Below are 27,304 nucleotides of genomic sequence, written 5' to 3'. Positions count from 1 at the left end.
CATTTTTTTCGTTGTTGTTGCCTTTACCTCTTTGTAACTTCTTCCTCATTTACGTCTAGTGTATGTGTGTCTATAGCAAATATTCAATGAGTCGATTATATTTACAAAATGCCAATGGGCAAAACACCCATCGTGAGTATAAAGAAAAATCGTTTGAAAAATTGGGCGCAAATAATAATACACGAGAAGTGATTATGTATTTTAAATTCAATGTCGGATCGCTTTGTCACACAAAAGCCATGATGAGGCGCGGCAATAAATCGAGCCACTGACTTTTTGTCTCATAGATTTAAAAATGCACATGATCTTCTCGAATGTTGAAATCGATCATATCTGTTTTTTCTCCATTTTATAAGCTATTTATTTCTTCTTCGTCTTCATTACGTTTGCATTCAGTGTGTCAAGTTTTTTTTTGTTCGCGATAATGATATAAGAAAGTTTGATTGATAATGATTCAAAAAAATGGTAAGTATATATGATTTATAAGTTGAAATGATTACATGAACGTCATTCGAGATTACAATCCATAAATGTATGCAAAAATTCACTGATGAGATTTTCAAGATCACCAATGTCTGTCTGGTCTCTTTTTTTATTCGGTCAGATATTGAACTCATTTCGAATATTTTTGCCCATGCAAAATACCAATGTTCGCAGCAGCAACAACAACGATACTGGCGCCGTTGTACATACAAACACAGGTTTTCATGCGTACAACTACAATATGTATGTAATTTATGGAGTTCAAACGATTGTGACATCAATGTATCTCAAAGCCTTAATGCTAAACACAACACTTGTCCCTGTATTGGCAATACTTAAGGAGCTATGGCTCGATATTCTCTCTCTTTCGGTTCTGCTATCTCACCTCAGTGTTTTTGTACTGTGGTGCGGTGTGTGAGATGCAAAGAGCGTGAATTGATACTATGATCATGTGTGCTATATATTCAATTTGTTTGTGCTTGTATTACTATGACGCTTATTCCTTTAATGAGTTGCAACTTCGTGCTGTGTGTTTTTTTACATCGTCTTTGCGTTTTGATTTTCCCTCTTCAATCACGCTGCTAGTACAGTATAGGAAACTAGTAGCCAACGATCGATTTGAATTTCATATAAAAGGTGCGCCGTATTCCAAACAAATCATCAGTTAACTTGCACATCCTCAAGTGTTCAGTACAAATCGTTTCATTTTATTGAAAAAAAGTAAAACAACAAAAAACCCAACCAAAATGTTCAAATTGGTGAGTATTTATAAAAATTGATGTGTTGAGATTCAACGCAGAGCGAACAAATCACAAGAAAAAAATAATCAATTGAATTTTTTTTTAGTTTGCTCTTGCTTGTGTCTTGGCCGTTGCCAACGCTGCCCCAGGAGTTATTTTGTCGCATCCAGCTGTGGTTGCATCACCAGTTGTTACGCATGCTGTGCACGCTCATCCAGTTGCTGTCAGCCATTCATCATCGTAAGTTTTTCGATCATTCACAATTTCATTTATCACGTTAGATTCTGAGCCGAGCACAATGTATAATCAAATCATACAAAGTTCGAACAACGGATTCGAAAGATAACATAATTTAACCTCACACGAAAATTTCTTAATTTGGAGGTTGATTTTATTTTTAAATGGCAAAAATGATGCGACATTCAATCGCAGAAGTGATGAAGAAGAACACAATTTTGTAATCATAAACTTTCTTTTTAGACATGTTGTGCACACTGCTCCAATTACCAAAGTTGTACACACTCCAATCGTTCATGCCCCAATCGTTAGCCACGTCCCACTTGTTAAGACCGTTCATCATGGTATAAATTCGTTGTTTTATTTTTTATTTTAAATGATAAAGTTCAAACCATTTTTTTTTCTCTTTTTGGCAATTTTCAAATGTTCTCATTATATTAAGTCAACATTGCCTTTAATGGTTTGGACTTTTGAATCTACACTCAAAACATATATTTTCAATGAATGCATTTTTATTTCAGCTCCAATTGTCCATGCCCCAGTTGTTCATGCTGTCCACCATTCTCCAATTGTACATGCATCTCCAGTCCTTGTGCATTAAAACTACCGAACATATAGGAGTATAAAAATGCTGTGAAAAAATTGACGACAACAAAAAAATCAAACAGAACATTTAAATTATTTTTTCGGAATTCCGCTTTTGACCCCATCTTTTGTTACCAGTTTTCAATTTTCTTTGTTAAAAAAAAAAAAACAATAAAAATACCAATTCCAATTTCTAGAAGAAAAACCATTTTGTGTTTGTTTATTTATCGCATGAAAAATAACAAGTTCAGTCATAGACCAACCAATATCGATTTTCAATTGATAGCACACAAATACACTGTTCTTTATACAGAGACCAATTTTTTCAGCATCATTAATTATTACAGCCAGAATGATCTACTGGAATGAATGAAGAGTAAAAAAGCAGTACCACCACAACCACCATCCATTTTAATAACAACAACGAAATGAATCAATAACAATAACTGAGTATGGCGAGTGTCTTTTCTTTCGCATAATTATCGAATTTGTGTTTCGGCCTAAATACAATTTTAAACTGAAATACAGTGAGCTAGAGAGTCTTTTTTCTGATAAAAATCCATGAATACGTTTCAATAAGCAAATTTATGGCAGAAAACGTATTATCGCTTCTTCTTTTTTTAAATATGAAATAAAAGCCGCTATGTCAAAATTGGGACTCAGAATTGTGATGAAGACAGTATGACAAAACGAAAATCGAAATCATACACCGCACACACATATACATTTTCTGTGAAAATCCGTTCAAGGATGACGAACCGTTGTGAACCGTTAGTTTCTTCGTTCAAATAAAATCAAATCCAATTGGATTCCTTTGTGTATCGGTGTTGAAAGTCTTTAGGCATTTCATTTTTTGTGGTCGCAATTACTTGTGCTTGTATTTGTTATCGATCATTTTGTTGGCGCTTAGTTTTTGTATTTGCATGCAAATTATTACGAGGCGTGTCTATAGTTCAGTTTAAACAATTCCATTTTTTTTTTCGAATTTACTTTTGTGTGCAGCAAAATTCTATGTTTTATTTTAACTTCGTTGAAATTTCAGTGGACATTTTGCATATGATTTTGAATGTATTGTTCTAGAGACACGGTTGCTCTACATAAATTTTCAATTACCAATGATGGGAAAGATTTTTTAAATGTCAACAATAAATATTATTCAAAGTAGAGCATCTGCATGGGTGCACACATTTTACTGCTCCAAAGCACGTTTCTCAGTTCAAGCCGATTAATTCAAGAACGCTTTCTTAATTGAAATTGTTTTAATTTACACCGAATTAAATAAATAATTTTAATCGTTGTAATTGTATGGGAAAATTGCAAACAAGAAATTGTAAATTTTTCTAAGAAAAGAATCTCAACCAACGTCAAACTTATCCAAATGGTAGCACACACAGTTCAAGTACAATTTTTGACGTTCGATAATGTATCGAGCCGATACCGCAACATAATAATAAAGTAGACTTTAGTTTGACAAAAGACTTGCGCACCAAAATATACATTTTAACATTTAATAATTCCGTTATAGTTTTTTTTAAATCATGAAAAATTTAGTAAACCCAAACAAATGTTTCATTTCAGTTTCTTTTCTTTGTCAGTACTTTGGACGGCATTAAAATGCTGTTTACTAAAGATCTGTTAGAAATAAATGCTTACACAAAACCCTAAGAATTTAAATCTTTTTAATTAAATTAAAATTAATTTAAAAAAGTTTTGGCATGTGATGAGTAAAGAATGGGATATGAATCAAAACCAGATTAAATGCGTCGAACAATGCAAGACTCGCACAACGAGTGGTCATTTATTGTGCATTACGCATTTACCAAATCCTCAATTTTTTCGAATTAGTTTTCAATAATGGCAACGTGACAAACTTATTTGATCAACTGGTGACATGTCAAAATTTATTGGATTTACTATACAATGATAGACAGAATGGTGAATGCGTAGTGCATTCGGCGAGATCTTTTCAGTCGTATTTCAAATCGATACGTTTAGAGTGAAATAAATGTCAGTACTTTGCAACATATCGTAGACTAGTAGGTGCTAAGCCATTTCAATATCTGGCCCTCTGTCTCTCTTTCACCTTTTCTCCAACCTGTTTGTCCTCTTTTCCGAGTTCATTGCAAAATCGTTTGGCAAATTATATGGAATTGTTTTTATTAAATTCAAATACCATGCATGCACACATAGAATACACCAATCCACGATGAGCTTGCATATGATATGTAGAAAAAGCTAAAGGGGCAAGACACACATATAAAACAATATCGAAAAAGTATTGCCCTAGTTACTGCCAGTTGAAACTTAAGCTCCAACAAACCGACAAAAGCCTCGAAATTCTATCGATTCACGATGACACTGATGGTGCGAATACTTTCGCATGCCCATTCGACGTTGTATTTCGATTGCTTGAAATGACATTTGCATCGAACAGCGGAATTTTAATATCCGATCAACTAGTAAATATCGGTCTCTGTCATTATTATAATATATTTTACAAACATAGGGCATAATCATAACAAATTCAATTGTGTCTTTTTCTTTTGTATTTTGTAGCCACAAAAATGTGAGAGAAATCAGAAATGTGAACAACTGCGTGATTCGATCATACAAATTAATAATCGATTTATATTTACAATGTAAACAAAATCACTAATTAGAATCAATGGATTTTTGGATTTTTGTCTTGCATTTTTTACTTGTTTGCAGATTGGATGATGGTGCGCTCAATTAACAACAACGATGGCTCGTTACAAACCAAAAACAATTGGCCTTGATTTTAAGTTTTAGATATGATTCGCTCAAAATGTGCATAGTTTTCAAATAAAAATCGTTAAATAAACAAAAACGCTTTTTCTCTCCCTTTCGCACATACACACACATATATATATATATAGAGCCAGGCATAAAAAGCAGCATTGGATTATGAAGTGTATGTATTTGTATACACAGTGGTCTTTATGTGGAAATGGAAATAAATCAGAAGACAGTGTCAGGGTTAGGCCACACATTTACTACATAGAATTCGTAGCATATAGAAAACTATGCAACGTGTACATCGAATTATAAAAAATGCACTTTGAACGGGCACGCTCGTTCACAGGAGCCTACCACTTTTTTCTCTCGATTATTGACCATATTTTGTTTTTTTATATTGCAAATAAAATAAAAACCAAACGAATATGTCAATAATAAATTTATTGAGTACGATTGAATAGCAAAAATTCACATTGAGTGATCTATAGCGAATACGTGATAATGAAGAAGACAAATTTGAAAATTGAAATAATGATGACCATCAATTCAATGGTGCAGTAATTGTCCTTCTTTCATTTCATGAAATCGTAACGGATTTGAAATTACACATTTATCGCGCATTTTTATTTGCTTTGGATTTCATTTCCTACCACTTCAGTTAATACATACATAAACACATACACACACACACATGCATACGTACATAAAGTAAAATACGTATACAAAACAACCACTGTGAATTGAACCATGTAAAGGAAAATTGATTTCGAATTTAGTGGCGAAAAGTTTTAATGAAAAGTCCAACGGTGTTTTTTATGCATGAAAACAAAAAAAATACAATGATGTGTTTGTTCTTGAGCGTACAATTCCATTTGAATTGTAATTGCCTGCACCGTTTAAGCACACGCGGTGGATAATTTTATAATGATCCGTTTGCAAGCGATTTGCTTTGCGAATGTTTTGTTGAAATAGTAAACGTCGCAAACAGACATTGAAATATATATGTTTCATGTCATGAATAGCTATGCAAAACTATATACGATTTTTCCGATATAGCTGTTTTTATTAAAGGTTTTTCATTTGTATTTCCATTGTCGTTTCGTTTTTTTTTCGTGTAGGTTTCTTGCTATTTGGTGGCCTTTAAAGATGCAATTGTCGAAAAAACGTGCTCGCATCATGATCGGTTGCATTTGGATAATAGCATTGATCACAACAGTTCCATGGGCATTGTTTTTCCAATTGGAATGGGGGCTGTATCAAGACTCGGAAATAATGCTGTGCCGTGAGGTGTGGCCACCCGGATTCGATGGTTCATTGTATTTTCTGATTGCAAATGTGCTCGCATGCTATTTGGTACCGATGATATTGATTACATTTTGCTACATTCTCATCTGGATTCGAGTATCGAAGCGCTCGATACCGGGCGATACAAAAGACGCACAAATGGATCGTATGCAGCAAAAGTCCAAGATCAAAGTCGTTAAAATGTTGATTGCTGTTGTTATTCTCTTTGTATTGTCCTGGTTACCTTTGTATCTGATCTTCGCTCGCATTAAATTCGGTATGTATTTACCGAACACAATTCTCATAAACAAACAAATCTATTATTCCCATTTCAAAATAACGTTTATGTTAATAGGCAATCCTGAGATGACCTCCGACGAAGAGGAATTGTTGGAAATTGCAATACCATTTGCACAATGGCTAGGATCAAGTAATTCGTGCATAAATCCATTATTGTATTCATTATTCAATAAAAAGTATCGTCGAGGATTTGCAGCTATCATTCGATCAAGAAGTTGCTGCACACGATTGAGGTACGAAATAGCATTTTAGTTGTACAATTATGAATGTTGATAAACAGAGAAATTTTTACGATTTCAGATATTATGAAAATGTTGCCATTGTATCGTCTTCAACAAGTACACGAAAATCGTCACATTATCACAATAAAAAGACGCAGTACAGCCCATCTATACGATCCGATGCCGTTTCATATATTTATGATCAAAGCTCACAAAAACGACACGGTGTGCTTGGTAAACAAGATAGCAACTTATCACGTCAAATGCTATTGAAACAAGACAGTAACAATTCGCGTCAGATGCTACTCAATAAACAGGAAAGTTTCAGTAGCATATCACGACAGGATAGCAAAGACAGTAATGCATCGCGACAATTGCTATTGAAACAAGAAAGTCATGGATCACGGCATTTATTATCGAAACAAGACTCACAAATCTCATATATTGATACGCGCAAAAACTACTTAATGCGACAAGATTCGGATTTATCGAAACGTGATTTATTTTGCAAACAAGATAGCACCATTTCGTACATAGAGCCAAGAAAAGGTATTTTAAATAAACAAGACACACAAATCTCGTACATTGAGAGCAAAAAGAATTCATTGTGCAGCCAGGACAGTGATGCATCATACATAGATCATCACAAACGTCATCAACTAGTTAAACAAGATTCGGTTGTATCATTTTCAGATCAAAGGCCATCAGGTACAAACACATTTTTGTCGCTGACTTTTTTTATTTGATTTAAATAATTGATTTTTCTTATTTAGATATGCACCGAGCACAATTGGTGAAACAGGACTCAGTCATTTCATTTGCCGATCAACGACGAGGATATTTGCTAAAACAGGATTCTGTGCTGCAATTTCCATCAATGAATCGAAACAATGACATTCATCCCCATCATCATGTATCGATTTTAAAGAAAACCGACAGTCAAACCAATTCACCGAAGAAAAGTATTGAATTCATAGACTAACTCACTCGTCCGATCATCAATGAGAGAGTGGGATGATTACATTTTAGCAAATGTATCGTTTAAAAATGCCGCCCACGACTATCAACCAATCAAAATGATGTTATTTACACATTAAATAAGAGATTTGGTCCGAAAATAATTGTATAATTATTTTTTAAAATGCACCATGGAACATCAAACAAACAAAAATCGATAAATAGAAAAAAAAATAAATACATTGTAGCGCACAAAAAACAAATGTGCGCTATGTGCTGTGAGCCTAACATATTAGGAACAAAATGCAACTTGAATCTGATTAGTGAAACGTATATTAACTATTTATGGCTAAGTTTTAGTGTAGATGAATTGTGATGAAAAGGGTAAAGGAAAAAAAAAAAACAAACAAACAACAACAAAAAACTGCACGCTTTTAGACAATTTTGTTTGATTTTATACAAAACAAAACAAAATGAAGAGCATGTAATTGCATGCAACATCTCCTCCTTTTTCCCCATATTATACGATTCAGGTAGGTTAAACACAGACACAAATACACACAATAATACACAAACACAACATGTGTCGAATATTTTTGAAGCGATTAATATGATGAAGACAAAATAAAACAACACTTTAAACAATAGCCACATCGAATGAAATATAACTATCAATCTGAAAATTATTATTAGGTAAACTAATATAAAACACAAATGACAAGCTAAGAATCACTGAATGCAATCACTTCTATCATTATCGTCATTACAGTCAAACATCATTCATTCTGGATGTATATGGTGATTGACATTGAGCTGTTTTAACGGAGAATATCGCACACAAATAAAATAACTACGTTCAAATGAACATACAACAAGTAAAGACAAAAGGAACTTTTTGCCATAATTTTCTTAACAAAAATAAATAAATAAAAACAAATTTTGTAAAATTTCTACAAATGCAAAACAATAACAAAAAAAATTATTTATATGAGATTCATCTGAAAATAAATAAGACAGTGAAAACAAAACACACAACAAACAATTTAACAAATAACATTTCAACTTGTCACCAGTGAATACATATCTAACGTAACAATGAATGAACAAAAAAAGTATAAATTTACATTTGTAAGATTTAATAAGAAATTAGCGTTTTAAAGGTTTGAGTTCGTAGCGATGCAGGCTCACCAATTTAAGTTAATGTATACCTTATAATTTTAGATTAAAAATATCGCCTTTTTCTCTCCCTCTCTCGCTCTCAATATTTTTGGATAATGTGAATCTTAAAAATCCTTTTTTATATATTTTTCGAATTTTTTCTTAACACCGCACAATTCCATATTTCTTATTACAATTTTTTTTTTAATTTAAAAATTACGAAGGTATATTTTGTGAGAGAGCCTACAAGGTTACGGACTTTGTTTAAAACATTTTAACACCTACTCGAAACAACAACAACAATAATAATAATAAATTATGTCGCTTGTTTAACCAGACCATGTTCGCTTTTTTATATTTTCTAGTGAATAAATTTTATTAAAGAGAAGAAAAAAAAACAATCAAAGTTCAAAATAATAATTACATATATTTATTGCAGGGATTGTTCCTCTGAGGAGGAGGAATGGTGAGGAGGAAAATGAGGAGGAGGAGGAGAGCGAGGAGGATCCTCCTCCTCAACTGAGGAGGAAAAGTTTTTTTTGCTCAAAGGGCTATTTTTATCACAAAAATATCATTTTTAGCTAAAAACATTTTCCTCCTCAGTTGAGGAGGAGGATCCTCCTCGCTCTCCTCCTCCTCCTCATTTTCCTCCTCACCATTCCTCCTCCTCAGAGGAACAATCCCTGATTTATTGTATATTGAAATACAACCAGCCATTGGTTTTCTGCCATACAAGAGTAAAAAAAATATTTGAAACTATGGTTGTCATGTTTATTAGTTTGATTGATTTTGAATATTTATTTTCGCAAATAGTTTCGAAGCTTCCGGCTAAAATGGCATATAATTAATGTACGAATCTCAAATGAAGGTCACTCTCTTTCAAACAATTTTGTACTGATTTTTTATTTGACGAAAAATTTTTGAATTTTATCCAACATTTACATGTAAAAATGGGCGAAAAATTCAATTTTATTATGTTCACTTTCGAGAGTTTTAATTTATTTATTTCTGCATGGATGAACTTTTTGGTTATCAAACATTTTTTTTTAAAATGATATCACTAAATAGCGTGAAATGATTTCATTTTACGGCCATAATACTTGTTTGAAGAATGTTCAAAATAACCTTTTATAAGCCTGCAAGAGCGTCAGATAGGTCACAGTGGGTTAATGAGACCCTTGTTTGTATATCAGTGCACAAAAAATATTAATTACTGGGGATATTTAATACTATCCCAAGGAACAATTTGTAATGCAAATTCACCCATTGCCAAGCACAAGTTCACGGTCAAATTTGGGCCCGAATTTTTGTGTAGTTTCAGTCATATTCAACGTCACCAGTGGAAGAAAAAAGAGAAAAAAATTCAATTAGTATGATATAAAAGTTGATTTGATTCATAGTCATCAGTATTGCGCTTTTTTCAATCAATTCTACTTACCTACAAACGTACGAGATGTACGCGGTGCAGTTGTACAACTATCCCAATGATCCACAATCGGATTCATCAAGACCTAATTATTATCTAATTAGTTTGCAAGGCCACAGATAGCACACTTATGTATACTAAATCAAGCCTAGCTAAGTAACTATTGTTACATTATTTTTTCTTATTTTAATACTAAATGACGTCGATGTTTGTTCATTAATTGTCAAGCATATGCACGATAATATTTCCAAACTGATCTTCCTCCCAAATGCCTGCTACACTGTACCACTCGTCGTAATTCTCATAGAACCATTCGTCGTGCCAATTGTCGTCTTCATCGGCTGGCGCATCAGGTGGCTGGACATGAGGTTGCGGTCGTGGACGCTTTAGTGATGGATGTATTTCTTCACCGAACACCTCACAATGGCATATCATTGAAAACACAACGAACCATATAATAAACATTCAAACAAAATCTAATAGATCAATTTCGATTACCTTTGTACATGATACATTTGGCCGCAAGTATGTTCCGGTCCCAAACAGTTTTTGTTTGCATTGCTACTTATACCCATTCACCGGCGTCATTTAGTTTCATTTTGAATAATACCACGATTTTGGGAACTAAAAGTGGTTGTGATGGATTTGGATATGCAACAATTGGCTGAACAACATTGTTTGGCTGGGCAGCTTGTTCCAATCGCTTTCATTTGCGAAGACGTTGAATTTGTCGCTTACTCATTTTTGTGATGATAACCTTTGGCAAAATCATAACACCGTCTCGTACTTGATATCACCGTCTCGTCAACATGTTGGCTGTTTCATCACTTGCATGAACAGAATCAGAGTAATGATCGAATTTTAGCAAGACATATTTTCGTTACGAATACACAGCAAGGGCTTTGTCCATCATTGCGACTCGAGTTTCGATGTAAAATTTCTAAACAAATTGGAGATGGCATGAAAATTAACGAGTCCATGTGCGCTCTTTCCTCATCCTGGAATTTCTTTCGATATTTTTTTCCTTTTTTCTCGCGTTGATTGTATCGAGCCAGCCAGTGGTATTCTCCTGCGTCAACGGTGATGTTTTCCTATAGAACAAAAACAAAAAAAAAACCATACAAATAAATTGAATGAATATGGCATTTTTTCGATACAATCAATTCAACACATCAAAATCACTAATAAATGGGAGTATAAAAAAAACAACAAACATTTAAAATATTTAACTCTTTGTCGGTTTCAATATGACGACGGACAGTGGAAAACCCGGAGCAATGCCAATTTCATAAACGAACCACTTGAGGACTTGAAATATGTGGCGAATTCGTTCCCATGATAATCCGATCGACTCACTTTTTATTCTGAACCTCATTCAACGAGTATGTTGTCTGAACTGAAACTGTCAACGATCAAAATGATTCTCGTTTGCGAAAAATTCCTGCAGTTTGTCACACAGTCTTAAATCATCGTTTCGTTGCGTTTCAAGTACAATTCATTCCAATTGGGATCATTCGAATTTCACATTTTAATATGAATGCTCTTTCTTAGAAACAATAATGCGACATTCATCGACACAAATGGTGATGAAATTTGGATTTCTTACGTTGTTATTTTTTAGATGTTCTGTTAATTTAAAATAAAAACAGAAGCAAACTCAAAATTCACCGTAAATGCTTCCATTTATTCTAAAATCACACAAAAATGCCTATTGATTTACTTGAGAATGAGCGGAATATAAATGATGAGTTTATTTAATTGTATGCCGAATACAATATTCACGAATGATTCTAGATTTCTAATTAACCGCACAACAATCAATGAACAGGATCAAGCAAAATAAAACTCAAAAGCAGCGAAATTACTAACAAAAAAAATGAAGATCAATGCGATTTTCGTTTTGACAGTAACTAAATTCTGTAAACCGGCAATGTGACCAACAAAAAATCTCATACAAATTCAATTGAGATGCCAATGCGATGTGTTAATACTAATGCAAAAACTGAAAGTGAGTTACTTGAACACAAACATATTCGCATGCTCCTTTCCATGAAAACTTACTCACATTGAAATGTTGTGTTGATTTTTTCTTCAAACGCACGACAACCACATTCTATACATCTCAACAATGAGGAAAAAGAAAATACAACGCTTATAACGATAATGTTTACAAAAATTCAATAATCATGAATTTTTTGTTTATTCATTATTTTCACTCGCTTGCCAATCGTTTTGCTTATTAATATAAGAAGTAGTAAGAAACTGTATCATACATACAAAGTCATACTATGTGTGTATAGAAATGTATGTAAGCCAACGAAAGCAAAACTGAATGTAATGTTCATGGATATTCTTCAGCGTCTGAAATAGCCATTTCCACCAAAACCTTCGAAAGGGCCTCCAAAACTGTAAAACGAAAACGTTTTCTCTTTGAAGAAGTCTTTTACGAACAGTTGAGAAATCATCATTTTTTTCTATGGAAAATTGATATCGATTGTAAATTTATGCCTATAGTCTACCATCTATTTTACACGAAAATGACCACCGAAATGGGTGAAAACGTTACATTTTTCAACGTTAAAAATGACACTTGATAACATTGAGGCCGTTTTAGTTTGTGTCAGTCGTTTAATTTAACTTTATCCCCCACAAAAGCGGCAAAACAAACGAAGCCCAGTTACAGATTTTGTTGTTGTTTGATGCCACATCATCTTTTTCTGTGTATATGTGACCTAAATAGATGATAATCTTAAGTGTGAAAAAAAGATGAAATACCACAAAACCAATGGCATAAAAATATTTGAAAATACAAAATTAATTATAATACGTAAACAAAAATCATTCTATTTTTTTAGAAACTAAAAAACAATGAATTGATTCTTCGACACAAATAACAATTTGAGCCGTCCAACGATGTTGGGGGGAGACATTGGATTAGATATGTAAATATCAATTTGAATTTTATTTTTGTTCGTTAGAAAATGCCAGTATTTGTCATTTTCGTGTATCCAGTTTTATTCATTGTTTGTTGCTTATAAAATTGACTTTAATGCTATCTAAACCGTTTGTTGAGGTGTCAATGTACAAATTGTACATTCATTCGATTGATTTATAGTTCGTGTTTTGGGTTCACACAAAAAATAAATGTTTGATGCTAATATTATCGATTAAATGAATGAGTTCCATATTAACCTCAGCAACGGTGAATTTTCATTATGACATACAATTAATATCTAGATTAATAATTTTATTATGAATAATTAATCACTTTTTAGTCATTTTAGATGCAAATATATTTTATGATTGAAACATTTTACACACTGGGAACAGTTTATTTTTTTTTGACCAACAAAATATTTCTCAGTTGCTGTCTTTTTTTTTTTTTTCAAAAAATATGAATAAGAGTTTAAAAAAAAGTGTGGTCGATTTTTGAATGAATATCGTACATGATGGTGATGATCACAACTATGACAAACTAATTTTGACAAAATAGAACAGAGCGCTGCAAGGACGGACTCATATACCATATTTGCGTTTCATTTCTTTCTCAATCATTTTGGGTTTTAAGAAATTATATCAAATAATGTATACAGATTCGATATTATAAACAACACTTGAAATATTCAGAAAAAAATAACAAATTTTGAATGATAAAAATCAATAAAAAATTACACATAAATTGTAATTGATAATAATAAATTTAAGAATAAAAAAAAACTCTTTGTATGTGTATCCAATAGTTTGAATATCAAACAAAGCAGAGATAACAACAACAAAAAAAATTGAGCACACCGAAAGAAAGAAAATATAGAAATGTTGTAGAGCCAGGAAGTGTCAATGACGATGAACTGAAAACATTTTGTTTCGGCACTTAATGTTCAATCGCAAAATGTGTTCCGTTCATCATCGATCGATACATTGTATTATGTATTGCATAATTAGAGTTCAATACATGTAATCAATATGAAAGTCATCGCACAAACCAAACCAGAAGAAAATAACCAAAAAATACAAATAGATTTAATCCAAGGTGTAAGTGAAAAAGTAATCATACTTTTTAGAATTAAGGTCAGTCGTGAATGAAGCGAGATACATATAAAATATAGAAGATACTGAAAATATTTCATAATTTAAAGGAAAAGAGCAAGAAAATACTAGGCTTTTTTGTATACTATGGCTATATTTATAAGGGACATACACTGTGGTGGTACATTACTGTGCCATTCTTAGGAAATTATTTTAGACGAATTAAAAAAAGGAAATGCGAGAGTCAAATGTCCGAGGAATACTGCCCTATCATTCTTCAAATTTATTTTCAGACGGTGGGTGCCGTAAATCACATTTTTCCATTTATGTTTTTATTATTATTTGTTTTCCAAGATTGAAAATAAAAAGTAAATTGATTGCTGTCCAACTCAAACTAAAAATTCCAGTATTCCTTTGATGTTTTCATAAACATTTTTGCGTGTCTTCTCATAATCCGTACAAAACATATCAAAAAACGTAAAAAAATCTTTAGCGCAGAAAATGATAACGGAAAAAATGATATAACACTGGAAAATGGTTGGAAGTATATTGAAACATGGTCAACCATTTTGTGTAATCATCATTTTATTACAATCGATTGTTTACAGCTTTGATTTTAGACAATTTACAATAATACGTTTGAGAGATTGACAATTGCCCCAAAAAGGTGGTTTTGAGGATTTAGTGCTAAAACTGAAATATCAAAACTGGTCTTCAACTCCAAAAATTCACTCTGATATTGAAAATCTGCGACAAATTTCACTCGGGGCTAAAATCTAAATATTTTATCTCATTATAAAGTTGAAGCGGTTTTATTGTTTTGATCAGAATTGAAGTTGGAAATATTGAAAAACTAAGTGTGTTTTTCTTTTGTACAATTCAATTAGAATGTCAAGTTTCATAATTCATTACATGAACAATTCAAATGATATTTTTGGAAAACAAGTGAAACGAATCGACATGAGTAATTTATTTGGATACTGGTTATTCCATGTGACACAGAAATGACCACCGGGTCGAAGCGTTACATTTTTCAACGTTAAAATCAATTTTAAAAGCGTGTTAATTTTTACGAAAAAAAAAACTCTTTTACCCAGTATCTTTTTCATACGATTTTAATATTCGATTGAAATCGATTCTTATTTTTTTACTTATTACACACTTTCATGAAAGAATTTTACAAGAATATTTGAAACTCTTTGCGCAAGATTTTTTTTTTTTTGGTTAGTCTATTTATTTGATGGAACACTGATTACAGTCAGAGTGTAAATTTCTTTCTTAGAGGAATAATAATTTAATACTCACTGCATCTATAGACATGCATTCACATACACAAACACAAATACACAAACACACACACACACACGTCAATGTGAAATAGTCACGTTGATTTTAACGCAGGCCGTTAGAAATAATTTGTAATATTGACACAGGAATTGTAGGCGTAAGTTTTATTTTTCCGCAGAAAATGGGATGAAACATATTTGGACCGATTCGGCTTAGATAAAATGAAAGAGAGAATAAAAAACGACAAGAAAAGTAAGATATATGAAGCACAATCCAATTGCGCATCAATTATATGTGTGTGTAACGGAAATTTTGTGAAAACAAGAACGAACATTTAAAAACAAAATACACCATTCCAAAAAAAAACAACAAAGAAACGCATGAAGAATAAAAAAAATGGAAAAATGGAAGAATACCACAAAGCATAACAATAACATTGATAATAATATTAACGAAATTAATGAAAGAACTAAATAAATAACTTATAGCCGAAAAATCAAATGATTTTCTGTTTTTATTTTATTTTTTGTACACATTTTTCAGCAAACATCTAGGTACATTTTTATGTTTTTTTTTTTCAAATATGTATTAGAAATAATTCTAATTTGATTTAAGTCGTCTTTTTCGTACTAGCACGTCTTTAAATCTAGTACATTTTTTCGGCAAAAAGTGTCAATGTGACAGATATCTTCTTTGAGCGCGCGAACTTAATCAAAACACGAACAACACTAAGACAGCAGATCAACAAACCGCGCAAAACGTAAACGCGAAAAGGAAAGTAGTTCATAAATTCAGTATTTGTATTTAGTGTTTGGTGAATTGATGGATTAGAATTGTAACGATGAGTGGCAACAATACGGAACGTTTGGCTGTGTCCCAACATGTGACATCGAGTTTTAAAAACTTATTGTTGTCCATATCAAAAAGAGAGATGGTTATCAATATGATTGCAAAGAATTTGACGTATGATGATCCTGGTATGTTCATCAAAACATTGGTATGTGATGAACGTGATCGACTCATGCAAGACGCCACCGTCATTTGGCTGCTCAATCAAGTGATTTGGATGTCAAACGAGCCACAATTTTACTGGTAAACATAAATTGCATGACCAAAAAAATCGCATAAATTTTTAACTATTCATTCGATATTTGATGATTTTCAGTTTATTAGAAACATCAAGAAATCTCCAAGAAAACGTGTTGACAGCAAGTTATTTGAAGCAGCCACCATTGTACAATAAATTGCTTAACAAATATATTGAATTCACCAATTTACTGTCAAATGGTCCTGTGCAGGCGTCAAAGCCGTTGACAGTAACCATGTTTGAGATGGACGATTTTGATATGACAACGATTGACAAAGATTGCTCATTCAAACAAATCAAAATAGCCAATATTAAATCGCAAAATTATATTCTAATGACAAATGTGAAATTGTTGGGTGATATGGCTATTCAAATGGCCAACTCAGATGTTGAACGAACGACACAATGTACAAAATGCATTTTGAATACATTCACAAATGCAAGTATTGAAATTAAATCGAAATGTTTGCGATTTTTTTCACGGTTGCTCAAGACAACATTAACATTAAATGAAACGCTGCAGCCGATGATCGTATGGATTTTGGAGTGTATTGAAGAGATCGAAACGCGTATACCAACCTGGATACATCACAAACTCGTTAAACCCGACGATATTGAAGAGTTTATTAAATACGTAAATGATTTGTTGAACAATCAACACATTGCAAAATTATTTGATGCGAACATTTTGCGTCAAACAATAAATACATGCTTAAAAATTCTGCAAACGCATCACAATTTCGGTATACAATATTATGAAAAAATTGTTCCGTCCATATACACATTGATCAAGGCCATTTCATATGATGTTGGCGATGAGTTTACACACAGAAATATGTATAAATTTGTGAAAGAGACACTGGCCAATGACATTGATTTTCGGAAAAATATCGAACTCCTCGGTCCGGTTGTATTGGAACAAATGAAAAATGGCCATATGCAATCGTGGTGCGTGGCCGATACGAAAACCCATGAAATTCTCAACCAACAAAATTCAACGACCGAAACAATCATAAATCATTTGAAGTGTTTGGCTGCCATTTTAAAAACCGTTCGTTTTATGGAGTATAATCTATCGATTCATCTACAACGGGAAATGTGCAGCAAATATATTTTGACAAAAGTGGCTGGACATTTAATGACCGATATGCGCAAGGTGTTTAAAATGCATATGGAAACAGTATCAAGACGATTACTACCGCAATTGGATGAGCTTAGCAAATATGTGATAATGAATTTCTCTTTGTTGCTAAAAAGTAAGTACAGTTCTTGATCCATTCTTTCGATTCTTTTTCCATTACTTATTGATTCATTTTCATTCTTTTCCATTGTTTTCTTCTAATCGTCCCTAGGTAAGTACAGTCCATTGGTTGATACAACCACACTGTTGCTATTCACCGAAATCGCAATTGGCATTTTGAGTGTGTCAGATGCACAAGAGATTGATGATTATTTACAATCACAATTGCTATTGATCGCTTTGTGCCCATTCATACGATGCTCGGAATTGCTATTTAATCATTTGCAAGCCAGTTTCGAAGAGGAAACAAGACGATTGAACAAAATCATGGAGTCACCATTTGTACGGAACAGTGAAATTTCATCATGGCAAGAGCATGCTCTACAAATGATTGCGTGCATCAATTTAAAGTATATTTTAACGAAGAACAAAGACATTTTTATGGACATTCTCGGACAAATATGCAGCAATCTGACGCAACCCGAATGCTTGGATCAAATAATAAATGTTTTAGTGAGCTGTGTCATTCAAGTGAATACATATGGGATTTCAGATTTTGAAAAATTTCTCAAGACCATCGCATCGAATGCAAACAATCATTTGGTGATATCACGTCGTTTGAGTGAATTGTACTGCATCTCATCGGGTTTGGCATACATTTTTCAAACGAATAAAGGCAATACATATCCATACAAAGTCATTTGCCCGAAATGCGATACACACTATCAATTTAATGGCGACGAAGCAAAGGTAATGCTGCAATTTCTCGACAAAAATAATGGAAAATTTGTAAGCACATTAACCACATATTATAACATCAACGATAAATTCCATGTCAACTATTTCAAACTGTTCAAATCGAATGAAACACAAATTCGAGCAAATATGTCACTGTGTTTGCCATCGATTTTGAATCATCTGGATTTGGAGCGGTACAAAGAGGCCATTGATTATTGGCTAAATCCAATCATTGACGATGACATCGATATTCGAAGCTCGATGGGTCGGTATATGGTGATATTTCCAAAGTGTGGCAATCAATTTGTTGTACGCAAATGCCTTGAACAACTGTTGCAATGCACAAAAAAGTTTTTGATGAGCGATCAATATGCGAACCAATCCAGTGCCCTACAATTGATATCATCATTTGCTACATCAAACGAAATTACTGAACCAATGCTGTTGAATTGCTTTCGAATGATATTGTATTTTTGTATGTCATCAAAATCAATGTTGTCACGACAGGCGGCTCTACGTGCCACCGAAATGTGCTACAAATTTGGCATTACACCGAAAAATTTGCTCATTTGGTATAAAACGGATATTTTCAAGCTAATTGTGACATTGTGTGTTTCCAATCACATCAGCTACAATGTTGGATTACAAAAATCACTTCAAACGGTAAGTTTGAATATTAATCAATTTGCGATGGAGAATTCACAACAATAAATTTATGATTATTTTTAGATTGGTCAAATGTTTGGATACACAGATGATAAACAGGATTTTATCGTTGAACACAGTGTCATCATTTTGGCACTGTTGGTACCATGGTATATCAAGCAAGAAAAATGCATCGATTTAATTGTGGAAATCAGTGAAATTATTCAAAAAAACGTGGCATCGACATTGAACGATTCATTCTTATCGATCTACTTGCATTTGCATCTGTACGAAAACGATGACGTCCGTGAAAAGGCGATGGAATTTGTTTTACATAATACTGACAATACACTGTATGAGCTACTAAGATTTGATATCAAGGTGATTAGAAAATTCAATCATAACATTCCACTCCAGTGGTATGTTTGTATTAATCGCTTTCTTGTCTCTTTTGAATAGCAAACTGTTGCTGAGATTCTGGTTTATTATCATAAAAAGCCGGAATTTATCATGAGGACATTTCGTTATTTACTCAGCGATGCGCCCGAATTGGAGAATTGTCGGCCTGAATTTTCGACCAAAATTTTGGTTGACTACTTAAAAGAACGCTTTCTCGGTGTGATTTGTCATTTTGAGCAAATTTTAATTAACGACCATGAAAAATCATTGAAACGCGAAATTCTATTGAGCATCGGCGGTATTATGCGTTTTATGGGCTCCGAAAATATTACCCAATTTCGATTTAAGTTATTGGCCGTATTGCGTACGGCATTGGACATAAAACAGGTGGATTTGAAGGATATTTGCGCAAAAGTGTGGAAGATTTTCATTTCAATGGTTAATTTGGATAAGCTGGGACCGTTGCTGAGCACGATAATCGTTTCGTTGGAACCATTAATGGAGGCACATCATGAAGCCGTCAATGAAATTCTTCGACTTTTAATCATTGAAAATGGCAATGTACTCAGCACCCACATTGCTGACTTATTTTTTCTGCAACATACAAATGTCTCCGATGAAATCAAAGCTCACGTTGCAAAATATACAGAGAAATCGGATGTCAGTTTCTTTGCCGATTTTATGACATCGTTACGAAACATAAACCATGACAATTTAAGGATTCGCATCTATGGTTTAGATTATTTGACCGAATTATTTGAAAGCAATCGAAATGCATTGAATAATTTGATAATTGGCCAACAGAAAATGCATTCCAGCATTGAAAACCTTTTGGATATTTTGATGATTTGTATTAAAAGTCATGATGAGGCGTTACAAATTGCGGCTGGCAGATGCTTGGGACAATTATCGGCCATTGAACCGAGCCATTTATCGCCAAATTATCGTCCACAGGCGTCATTTGCACGGAGCATAAACACCGATGAATTTGCCATAACGGCATTAACCGAACTGTGTTCTGCCTATCAGTCGCAAAAAGATACAAAAAATGTTGACGCATATTCGTTGGCCATACAGGAAATTTTAGTGGCTCGAAATGTTTGCCCACAAAGAAATCAAAATTTAAAAGTACGGCAAGCAATTTTCCATTTTGTTTCATTACTTATTGATTAATTTCCATTTTTTACATTTTTTTCTTCTGATCATCCCCAGGTGTGGCAAGCAATACCGGAACGCATGAAATCATTGGTCGAACCATTATTAACATCATGTTATACAATAACAACATCATTTACCAAACTAAAAATTCATCCGGTATTTGGTAGTATTCGATGTACAACATATGAAGAATGGGCATTTACGTGGGCATCAAAAACTGTCGATGTCATTACCGACGATTCAATACGAAGTTTATTACGATCATTCAAACTGAGCATGCGCTTTGATATTCGAATTTTAACCATGGCATTACCGTACATCATTCTACATGCGATTCAATTGAGCGAACCAAACGATCGTCTTCAAATTGCCGAGGAATTTTCAACCATTGCTAATCATGTTGCGAACAAAAGTGAAGATAATCGAAATACATCAGGTAAATCGTACATAAATTATAAAACGATTCGTGATCTAGATTTTTCCGTGTCGACAAATTCGGAATCCATTGCAAAAAACGATACGATCGATGTGATTGCAATAAAATGTGCAAAATTAATTTTCAATCAACTTGATTTCCTTGATCGATGGGTTCGAACATCACAAAATGATCAATACCATAAAATTGTAAGCGACTTTGTTAATCAATTCGATAAGAGATTGTTGGCCAGTGCCAATTACCGATGCGGCGAATATGCTCGGGCATTAATGTACTTGGAAACATACATTGAAGAAAATCCTGGTCAACGATTACAAAAGGAATTATCGTTTCTATTTCAAATCTATGCGGAATTGATGGATCCCGATTCATTGGAAGGTGCACTTAATTTAAAAGATACCGAACCCACATTAACAGAACAAATTTTACGAAATAATGTTCAGGGTCGTTTACAAGAATCGACAGTGTGCTATGAACGAATGATGCACGTTCATGGTTTAATCGAAAGCAATGCAAAGGATATGATTGAATGTTATTTGGGTTTGGACCAGCCGGAGACCGCAATTCTATTGGCCGAAGGTTTGATGAAAGAACTATACGATCAAAATGCTGATGTTATATTACAGAGCACCGCTGAACCATTGTGGCGTCTAAGTCGATTCGAGGCATTGGAAGAACTCATTGACACGTCCAATTTTAAAGAAAGCTCCGAATGGGGCATTCGATGTGGCCAAATTTTATTAGATTTTCGTAAAAATAATAACGAAATCTTTGAATCGGAAATAAATAAATCACGATTGGCTGTGCTCACCGATCTGCGTATTGTTGGCGACGAACAAAATTGCTATCACAAAGGCTATTCGAATGTCATGAAATTACACTTGATTTCAGAAATTGAACAAGCATACTCGCTAACATCGAAATTCTTAAATGACAATTATGATGCAACACAAATGTCGAATGCACTTAAAAACTTATTCCACGATTGGGATGGTCGTTTGCAGCTACTGCAACCGGCAGCACGTATCATTGAACCAGTTCTGTGTCTACGTCGAATTGTTTTGAATGAGGTCAAGTCATTGGCTAGCGGTCATAATATGAACGAGAATATTTTCAAATCATTAGAAAGCCAAATCAACGATTACATTGGAACATCATGGATAAAGAGCATCGATTTGGCACGTGAAGAGGGATGCATTCAACAGGCTGATCTTTATATTCTCAACGCTGAATCGTACAAACCGAAATTCTTGTTCATTGAAAAGGCGAAACTTTTGTGGAAAAAGGGCGATCAAACAAATTGTTTCAAAGTATTAGAACGTGGCATTGAAGAGCTTAAACCGAACAAAGTAAATCGTAAGAGCATTGATAATCTCGCCCATGCCGAAGCAAAGTTTTTGATTGCATACTATAATGCTGAGTCATTGAATATTAGCAATAATCTGAATGTGCATTGCTTTAAGCAGGCCATACAAAGCGATTCGGAGAAGGCGCACGTACATTATGCCCAATATCTGGATAAAACGCTTGCCGTTATGCCGGAAAAAACCGCACACGAATTGTACAATCCAAAAGCGTACGACATTCAATTGGAAATATTTTTATTATATTTCAAATCAATGCTATTTGGTTCGAAGTATGTTTATCAATCGATGCCGCGGGCGCTTAGCATTTGGTTGGATTTTACGGCGGCCAGTGATTTTAAAAATAAAAAACAAGAAGATCATTTCAAAAAATGTACCACACAAATGAATCAAATTGCCGAAAATTATACATTGAAATTGCCACCGTTTGTATTCTTTACGGCTTTTTCGCAATTGGTAAGCCGTATATGTCATCCATCGAACGATGTATACAATGTTTTGAAAACGATTTTGGTTAAATTGATACAATCATTTCCGCAACAATCATTGTGGATGATATTGAGCGTGTACAAAAGTTCATATGCAAGTCGTGTACGACGATGCACTGAAGTATTAACCGATAAACGTTTACAGTCAAAAGAAATGCAAAAACTCATTCAAGATTTCAATGCAATGGCCGAAAAAATGATCGAATTAACGAACAAAGAATTGCCGGGCAAACAATTGAAATTTTCCGTTAAGCAAATTTATCCACAGCTACCGGCACTTTTATCCAAACCGGGATTCTCACAAATTCTATTGCCCATTCAAAAGTATATGCAACCAGTTTTACCACCGCTTCATCAACGTGACGAACCAGCCATGGCATTCAATGCATTCCCAAATCGTGCGGTTTATATCATTGGAATGAAAGATGAACTTACCGTTTTACCATCGCTACAGCGACCACGTCGCGTTACATTAATGGGCAGTGATGGAAAAAAATACACGATTATGATGAAACCGAAAGATGATTTACGAAAAGATTTCCGTTTGATGGAATTTAATTCGGTTGTTAAACAGTATTTACATCAAAATTCAGACGCACGACAAAGACGTTTGAATATTCGTACATATGCTGTGATGCCATTGAACGAAGAATGCGGTATTCTTGAATGGGTTAGTATCTGGAGGCTAATCACTTGAAAATTAGTTTGCATTTTGATTATTTTTTTCCTGTTTATTTTTTGGTTCTAGGTTCCGGATCTTCAAGCATTCAGAAATATTGTCTCTGGTTAGTTTTAAACATTTTTCAACCAACATTCATTTGATTTATTCAAAATGCTTCTAAATCCCATTTGAAAAAAAAAACATAATTTCGTTTCATCTTTAGGATATTATAAACAAAAGCGTATTGGTGTATCAAGCACAGAGGTCAAAGAAGGTCAACGCTTAACAAATGCTCCGCTCGAACAGAAACGTGATTGGTTTAAGCGTACCCTTGTCAAATGTCCGCCAATTTTTTCAAATTGGTTCCGTGAACGATTCACAACGCCTCACAATTGGTATGAAGCACGAAATTCGTATGTGCGCACAACGGCTGTGATGTCTATTGTTGGATATATACTTGGTTTGGGCGATCGTCACGGTGAAAACATTCTATTCGATTCAAATAGCGGTGATATCGTTCACGTCGATTTTAATTGTTTGTTCAACAAAGGTGAACAATTCGAAGTGCCTGAAGTGGTACCATTCAGATTAACACATAATATGGTAAGCATGTTTGTTGACGTGACATTTGAATAATTCGTTTATGTTGCTCATCGCGCCTGTTTGTCATCTAAAAATTGTATATTTTAAATTAATTAGGTACATGCAATGGGTCCACTTGGTGTAGAAGGTTCATATCGTCGATGCTGTGAAATAACATTAAAAGTATTGCAAGATCAAATGCCAACGTTGATGTCTGTATTGCGTCCATTTGTCTACGATCCATTGGTTAGCTGGAGCCGACAATCAAAATCGGATGGTCGCAGTGAACGAACCGATTCCGGAGCAATGCAAAACGTTCAAAAAATTGAACAACGATTGAAAGGATATGTAAGTTTTAATGAGCCAATTTAAATGCAAATCGATTTTGTTATTAATGATTTGATAATATTTATTCAAGGTAAAAACGCACGGTGTCAATTCAAATATGCCGCTATCAACGGAAGGTGTGGTGAATCATTGTATTTCAGAGGCGACTGATATTGATAAATTGGCTAGCATGTATATCGGATGGGGAGCTTACCTTTGAATGACGGAACAAACAAAGCGTTTTTAATCTTCATACTACACATTCATTATTCGTGTCAACAACCGTTCAAATTGTGTCCTACTGTATTCAAACTAGTTCTTATCGATGAATAGAAAAAAAAAACACGTTATGAGACATTCAATAACAACACCATAAATCGTATTATTTACGCGAATTCACATTATAACTGCGAATAATGTTTTATTATGACCTTAATTTGATATTAAATAAAGTTAAGCTGCTCAAATTCAGTAAAAAGTGTAAAAAGTACATCATAGAATTTCGGACTGACAAAGTCATCACGGAAAAAGAAATCAGCATTCAATTCACCTGGTTTGGACTGTTTGTCTGCCAATATGACTCGCAACATATTTAAAATGTGTTCAAGTTCGTATTTTGCTTTTGCTTCGATTTCCGATCGACACTTCTCATATGTATAGTCTTCAAGCGGGCATCGCAGCATTGCCAATGTATTATAAAAATGTTGATGATAATATTCAATGAAATGTTCAAAATATTGTTTTCGAATTGAACGATCTATGCTGGTGAATAAAAAGAATACCAAATCGTGAGCAAATGAATCATATGCCATCAATTGGTAATCACATATTTTGACTTTGTCAGCTCGCCCAAATGAATCTTAATGGAATGTGATTGAAATACAGAAATTAATAAACATAAAACCAATGACAGCTTCGAAAATCTTGGCATTAAATTGGAATTTTTCTTTACCAATTGTGAACATTATATTATTTGTCCATAGGTCACAGTGCGCAATTCCAGTGTATGGTGAATCTTCTGCAAGAATATTCTTGTTGCGCCGATCGCTACATTGTTTGAGCTGTTTGAATACCTTCTGCCGTAGATTCTCATCAAGCCCTTGAACTTTGCTAACGCTGCCACAAAGACTCTTTTTGTAACAAGACGATAGGTAGAGAAAATATAAATGAATATAAATTGAAAGAAAAAAAACATGTTTTTAACTAAAAGGGTGAATACAATGGAAATACATACCTTTGTTATTTCGCCATCTGTATCAATTCCTTCATATAAGTTGATGCGTTGCAAATATGGTTTGATTTTTTCTTCGAATACGCTCGGTCTCAGCACACGTAGCGCAATTGGAAGTGCATGAAATTTCGCTATATTCTATATGCGATACAAAAATGAGTTAAAAATGGTTTAAAATTTCCTCGTGCTTAACACAAAAATGATCATACCTCCAGCATTACTTCCGCATCATACTTATTAAAGCCGTTTGTTCGATCGCCGATTCGATAACCCTTATATTTGATATTTTCCAAAACGAGAAGAGCATTTTTGTCGGCAATTTTGTGATCTAAATAAAATTGACAAAACAAAATTCGCGGAGGCATTAAAATGTCATCGAACCAAAAATCAAATGAATCATTCTTACGTGTATCGAGTGAAAAACGTGCTCCTAAGCATTGTATAAAAATATCAATCAAATTATCATCAGTGATACCACATTCACGCTGGAATTGAAATAGTGCTGGCACAATCTCCATGTAAAATGAGTTCTCTTTCACACACGTAATGGTCGGTTGAAATATTGATGTGAGCAGACCATCGGTTACCGGAAATTTAACAGCCAAACGAATCATTTTCACCTGAAATAACATGCGATTTTAGTAAAACAAACATTTTTCTTCTTCCACTTCATTGATAAATTAACGATTTTGATCTTACTTCATTCAATAAATTGTTGCTAATGTTTTGCTTAACTTTTACATTAATTGCCATTATAGTGCTACCGAAATTATCGCCAGTTGCAGTCAATGGCACCGCCGAAAAATCCAAAATCGTTGCGTTCAACGATTTTTCGAGAAATGGAATAATTTCACTGATAGGTTTCAACATTGTGTGTTTTTCGAAAAGATATGAGGTAAATAAAATAGAAGACAAAAGACAAAACGATGTGTGTTATACCCGCAACAGTTCTTAATGAACTAACGTCCGGTATACTTTTGTATCATAATAAAAATCATTTTGAAGATTCCGGATTGACGGAATATTTCAAATTCATCGTTACTTTTTGTTTGTGATTTTGTGAAACTGGTTTACATTTAAGAGATTTTGTTGTACGTCGCATTAATATACACGAAAATAGATTTATAAATCATTCACGTGCGTAAATCCGAATCCAGTTTTTTTAATGCCGACAAATTCAATCACATTTTTTTCCAATCAGATTAATTTGACATATTTATAAATAAAATCGTTTTGAAGACCATGAGTTAAGATACAAACGCTTTTCATTTTTTTTTTTTTTTTTGGTTGAACACGAAAAATAACGAACGATTTGCATAGAACAAATGAGACAACGACCGAAAGTCAATGTTCTTCGAAACAATTGGAACATCGCACGAAACATCATCAACACCAATAACAACAACAATATTGTTTTTGTTATCTACTCATTGGCGCACGAATCTATGTAAATGTGCGATGTAGACAATTTATTCAAATTCGATGTT

General features: G+C 33.6%; 4 protein-coding genes and 1 long non-coding RNA gene across 5 annotated transcripts in view; 3 read left to right on the top strand and 2 right to left on the bottom strand.

Annotated features, from left to right (window-relative positions):
• Nucleotides 1-8,457, top strand: part of LOC116337840 (neuropeptide SIFamide receptor-like) — a 38,006-nt gene extending 29,549 nt beyond the window's left edge. The window contains exons 4-7 of the mRNA XM_031762766.1: nt 5,921-6,363; nt 6,442-6,619; nt 6,687-7,315; nt 7,381-8,457. Coding sequence (XP_031618626.1) covers nt 5,921-6,363; nt 6,442-6,619; nt 6,687-7,315; nt 7,381-7,589 — 1,459 coding nt within the window. The 3' untranslated portion in view covers nt 7,590-8,457. The remainder of the gene's footprint in view (nt 1-5,920; nt 6,364-6,441; nt 6,620-6,686; nt 7,316-7,380) is intronic.
• Nucleotides 1,127-2,221, top strand: LOC116337841 (larval/pupal cuticle protein H1C-like). The gene is made up of 4 exons (XM_031762768.1): nt 1,127-1,241; nt 1,330-1,463; nt 1,704-1,804; nt 1,982-2,221. Exons 1-4 carry the CDS (start codon nt 1,230-1,232, stop codon nt 2,059-2,061), a joined length of 327 nt encoding a protein of 108 aa, XP_031618628.1. The 5' UTR covers nt 1,127-1,229; the 3' UTR covers nt 2,062-2,221.
• Nucleotides 8,458-9,605: 1,148 nt separating the features above from the next.
• LOC116337766 lies at nt 9,606-11,690 on the bottom strand. Its single transcript, XR_004200817.1, has 3 exons — nt 11,379-11,690; nt 10,161-11,239; nt 9,606-9,951 (listed from the first exon to the last, which is right to left on the bottom strand). It is a non-coding gene; the product is annotated as an uncharacterized LOC116337766 (long non-coding RNA).
• Nucleotides 11,691-16,172: 4,482 nt separating this feature from the next.
• Nucleotides 16,173-25,508, top strand: LOC116337576 (serine/threonine-protein kinase ATR). Its single transcript, XM_031762256.1, has 10 exons — nt 16,173-16,553; nt 16,627-17,804; nt 17,901-19,189; nt 19,256-19,552; nt 19,631-20,698; nt 20,783-23,686; nt 23,765-23,801; nt 23,901-24,280; nt 24,377-24,607; nt 24,678-25,508. Exons 1-10 carry the CDS (start codon nt 16,303-16,305, stop codon nt 24,804-24,806), a joined length of 7,764 nt encoding a protein of 2,587 aa, XP_031618116.1. The 5' UTR covers nt 16,173-16,302; the 3' UTR covers nt 24,807-25,508.
• Nucleotides 24,964-27,133, bottom strand: LOC116337579. The gene is made up of 6 exons (XM_031762258.1): nt 26,517-27,133; nt 26,224-26,437; nt 26,027-26,145; nt 25,821-25,955; nt 25,539-25,716; nt 24,964-25,445 (listed from the first exon to the last, which is right to left on the bottom strand). Exons 1-6 carry the CDS (start codon nt 26,685-26,687, stop codon nt 25,030-25,032), a joined length of 1,233 nt encoding a protein of 410 aa, XP_031618118.1. The 5' UTR covers nt 26,688-27,133; the 3' UTR covers nt 24,964-25,029.
• Nucleotides 27,134-27,304: the final 171 nt, after the last annotated feature.

Source organism: Contarinia nasturtii, unplaced genomic scaffold, assembly GCF_009176525.2.
Source record: "Contarinia nasturtii isolate CC-2019 unplaced genomic scaffold, AAFC_CNas_1.1 Cnas_scaffold_285, whole genome shotgun sequence".
In the NCBI taxonomy this organism is placed as follows: domain Eukaryota; kingdom Metazoa; phylum Arthropoda; class Insecta; order Diptera; family Cecidomyiidae; genus Contarinia; species Contarinia nasturtii.
The sequence above is the reverse complement of the archived record's forward strand: the minus strand, read 5'-3'. Positions and strand labels throughout refer to the sequence as shown.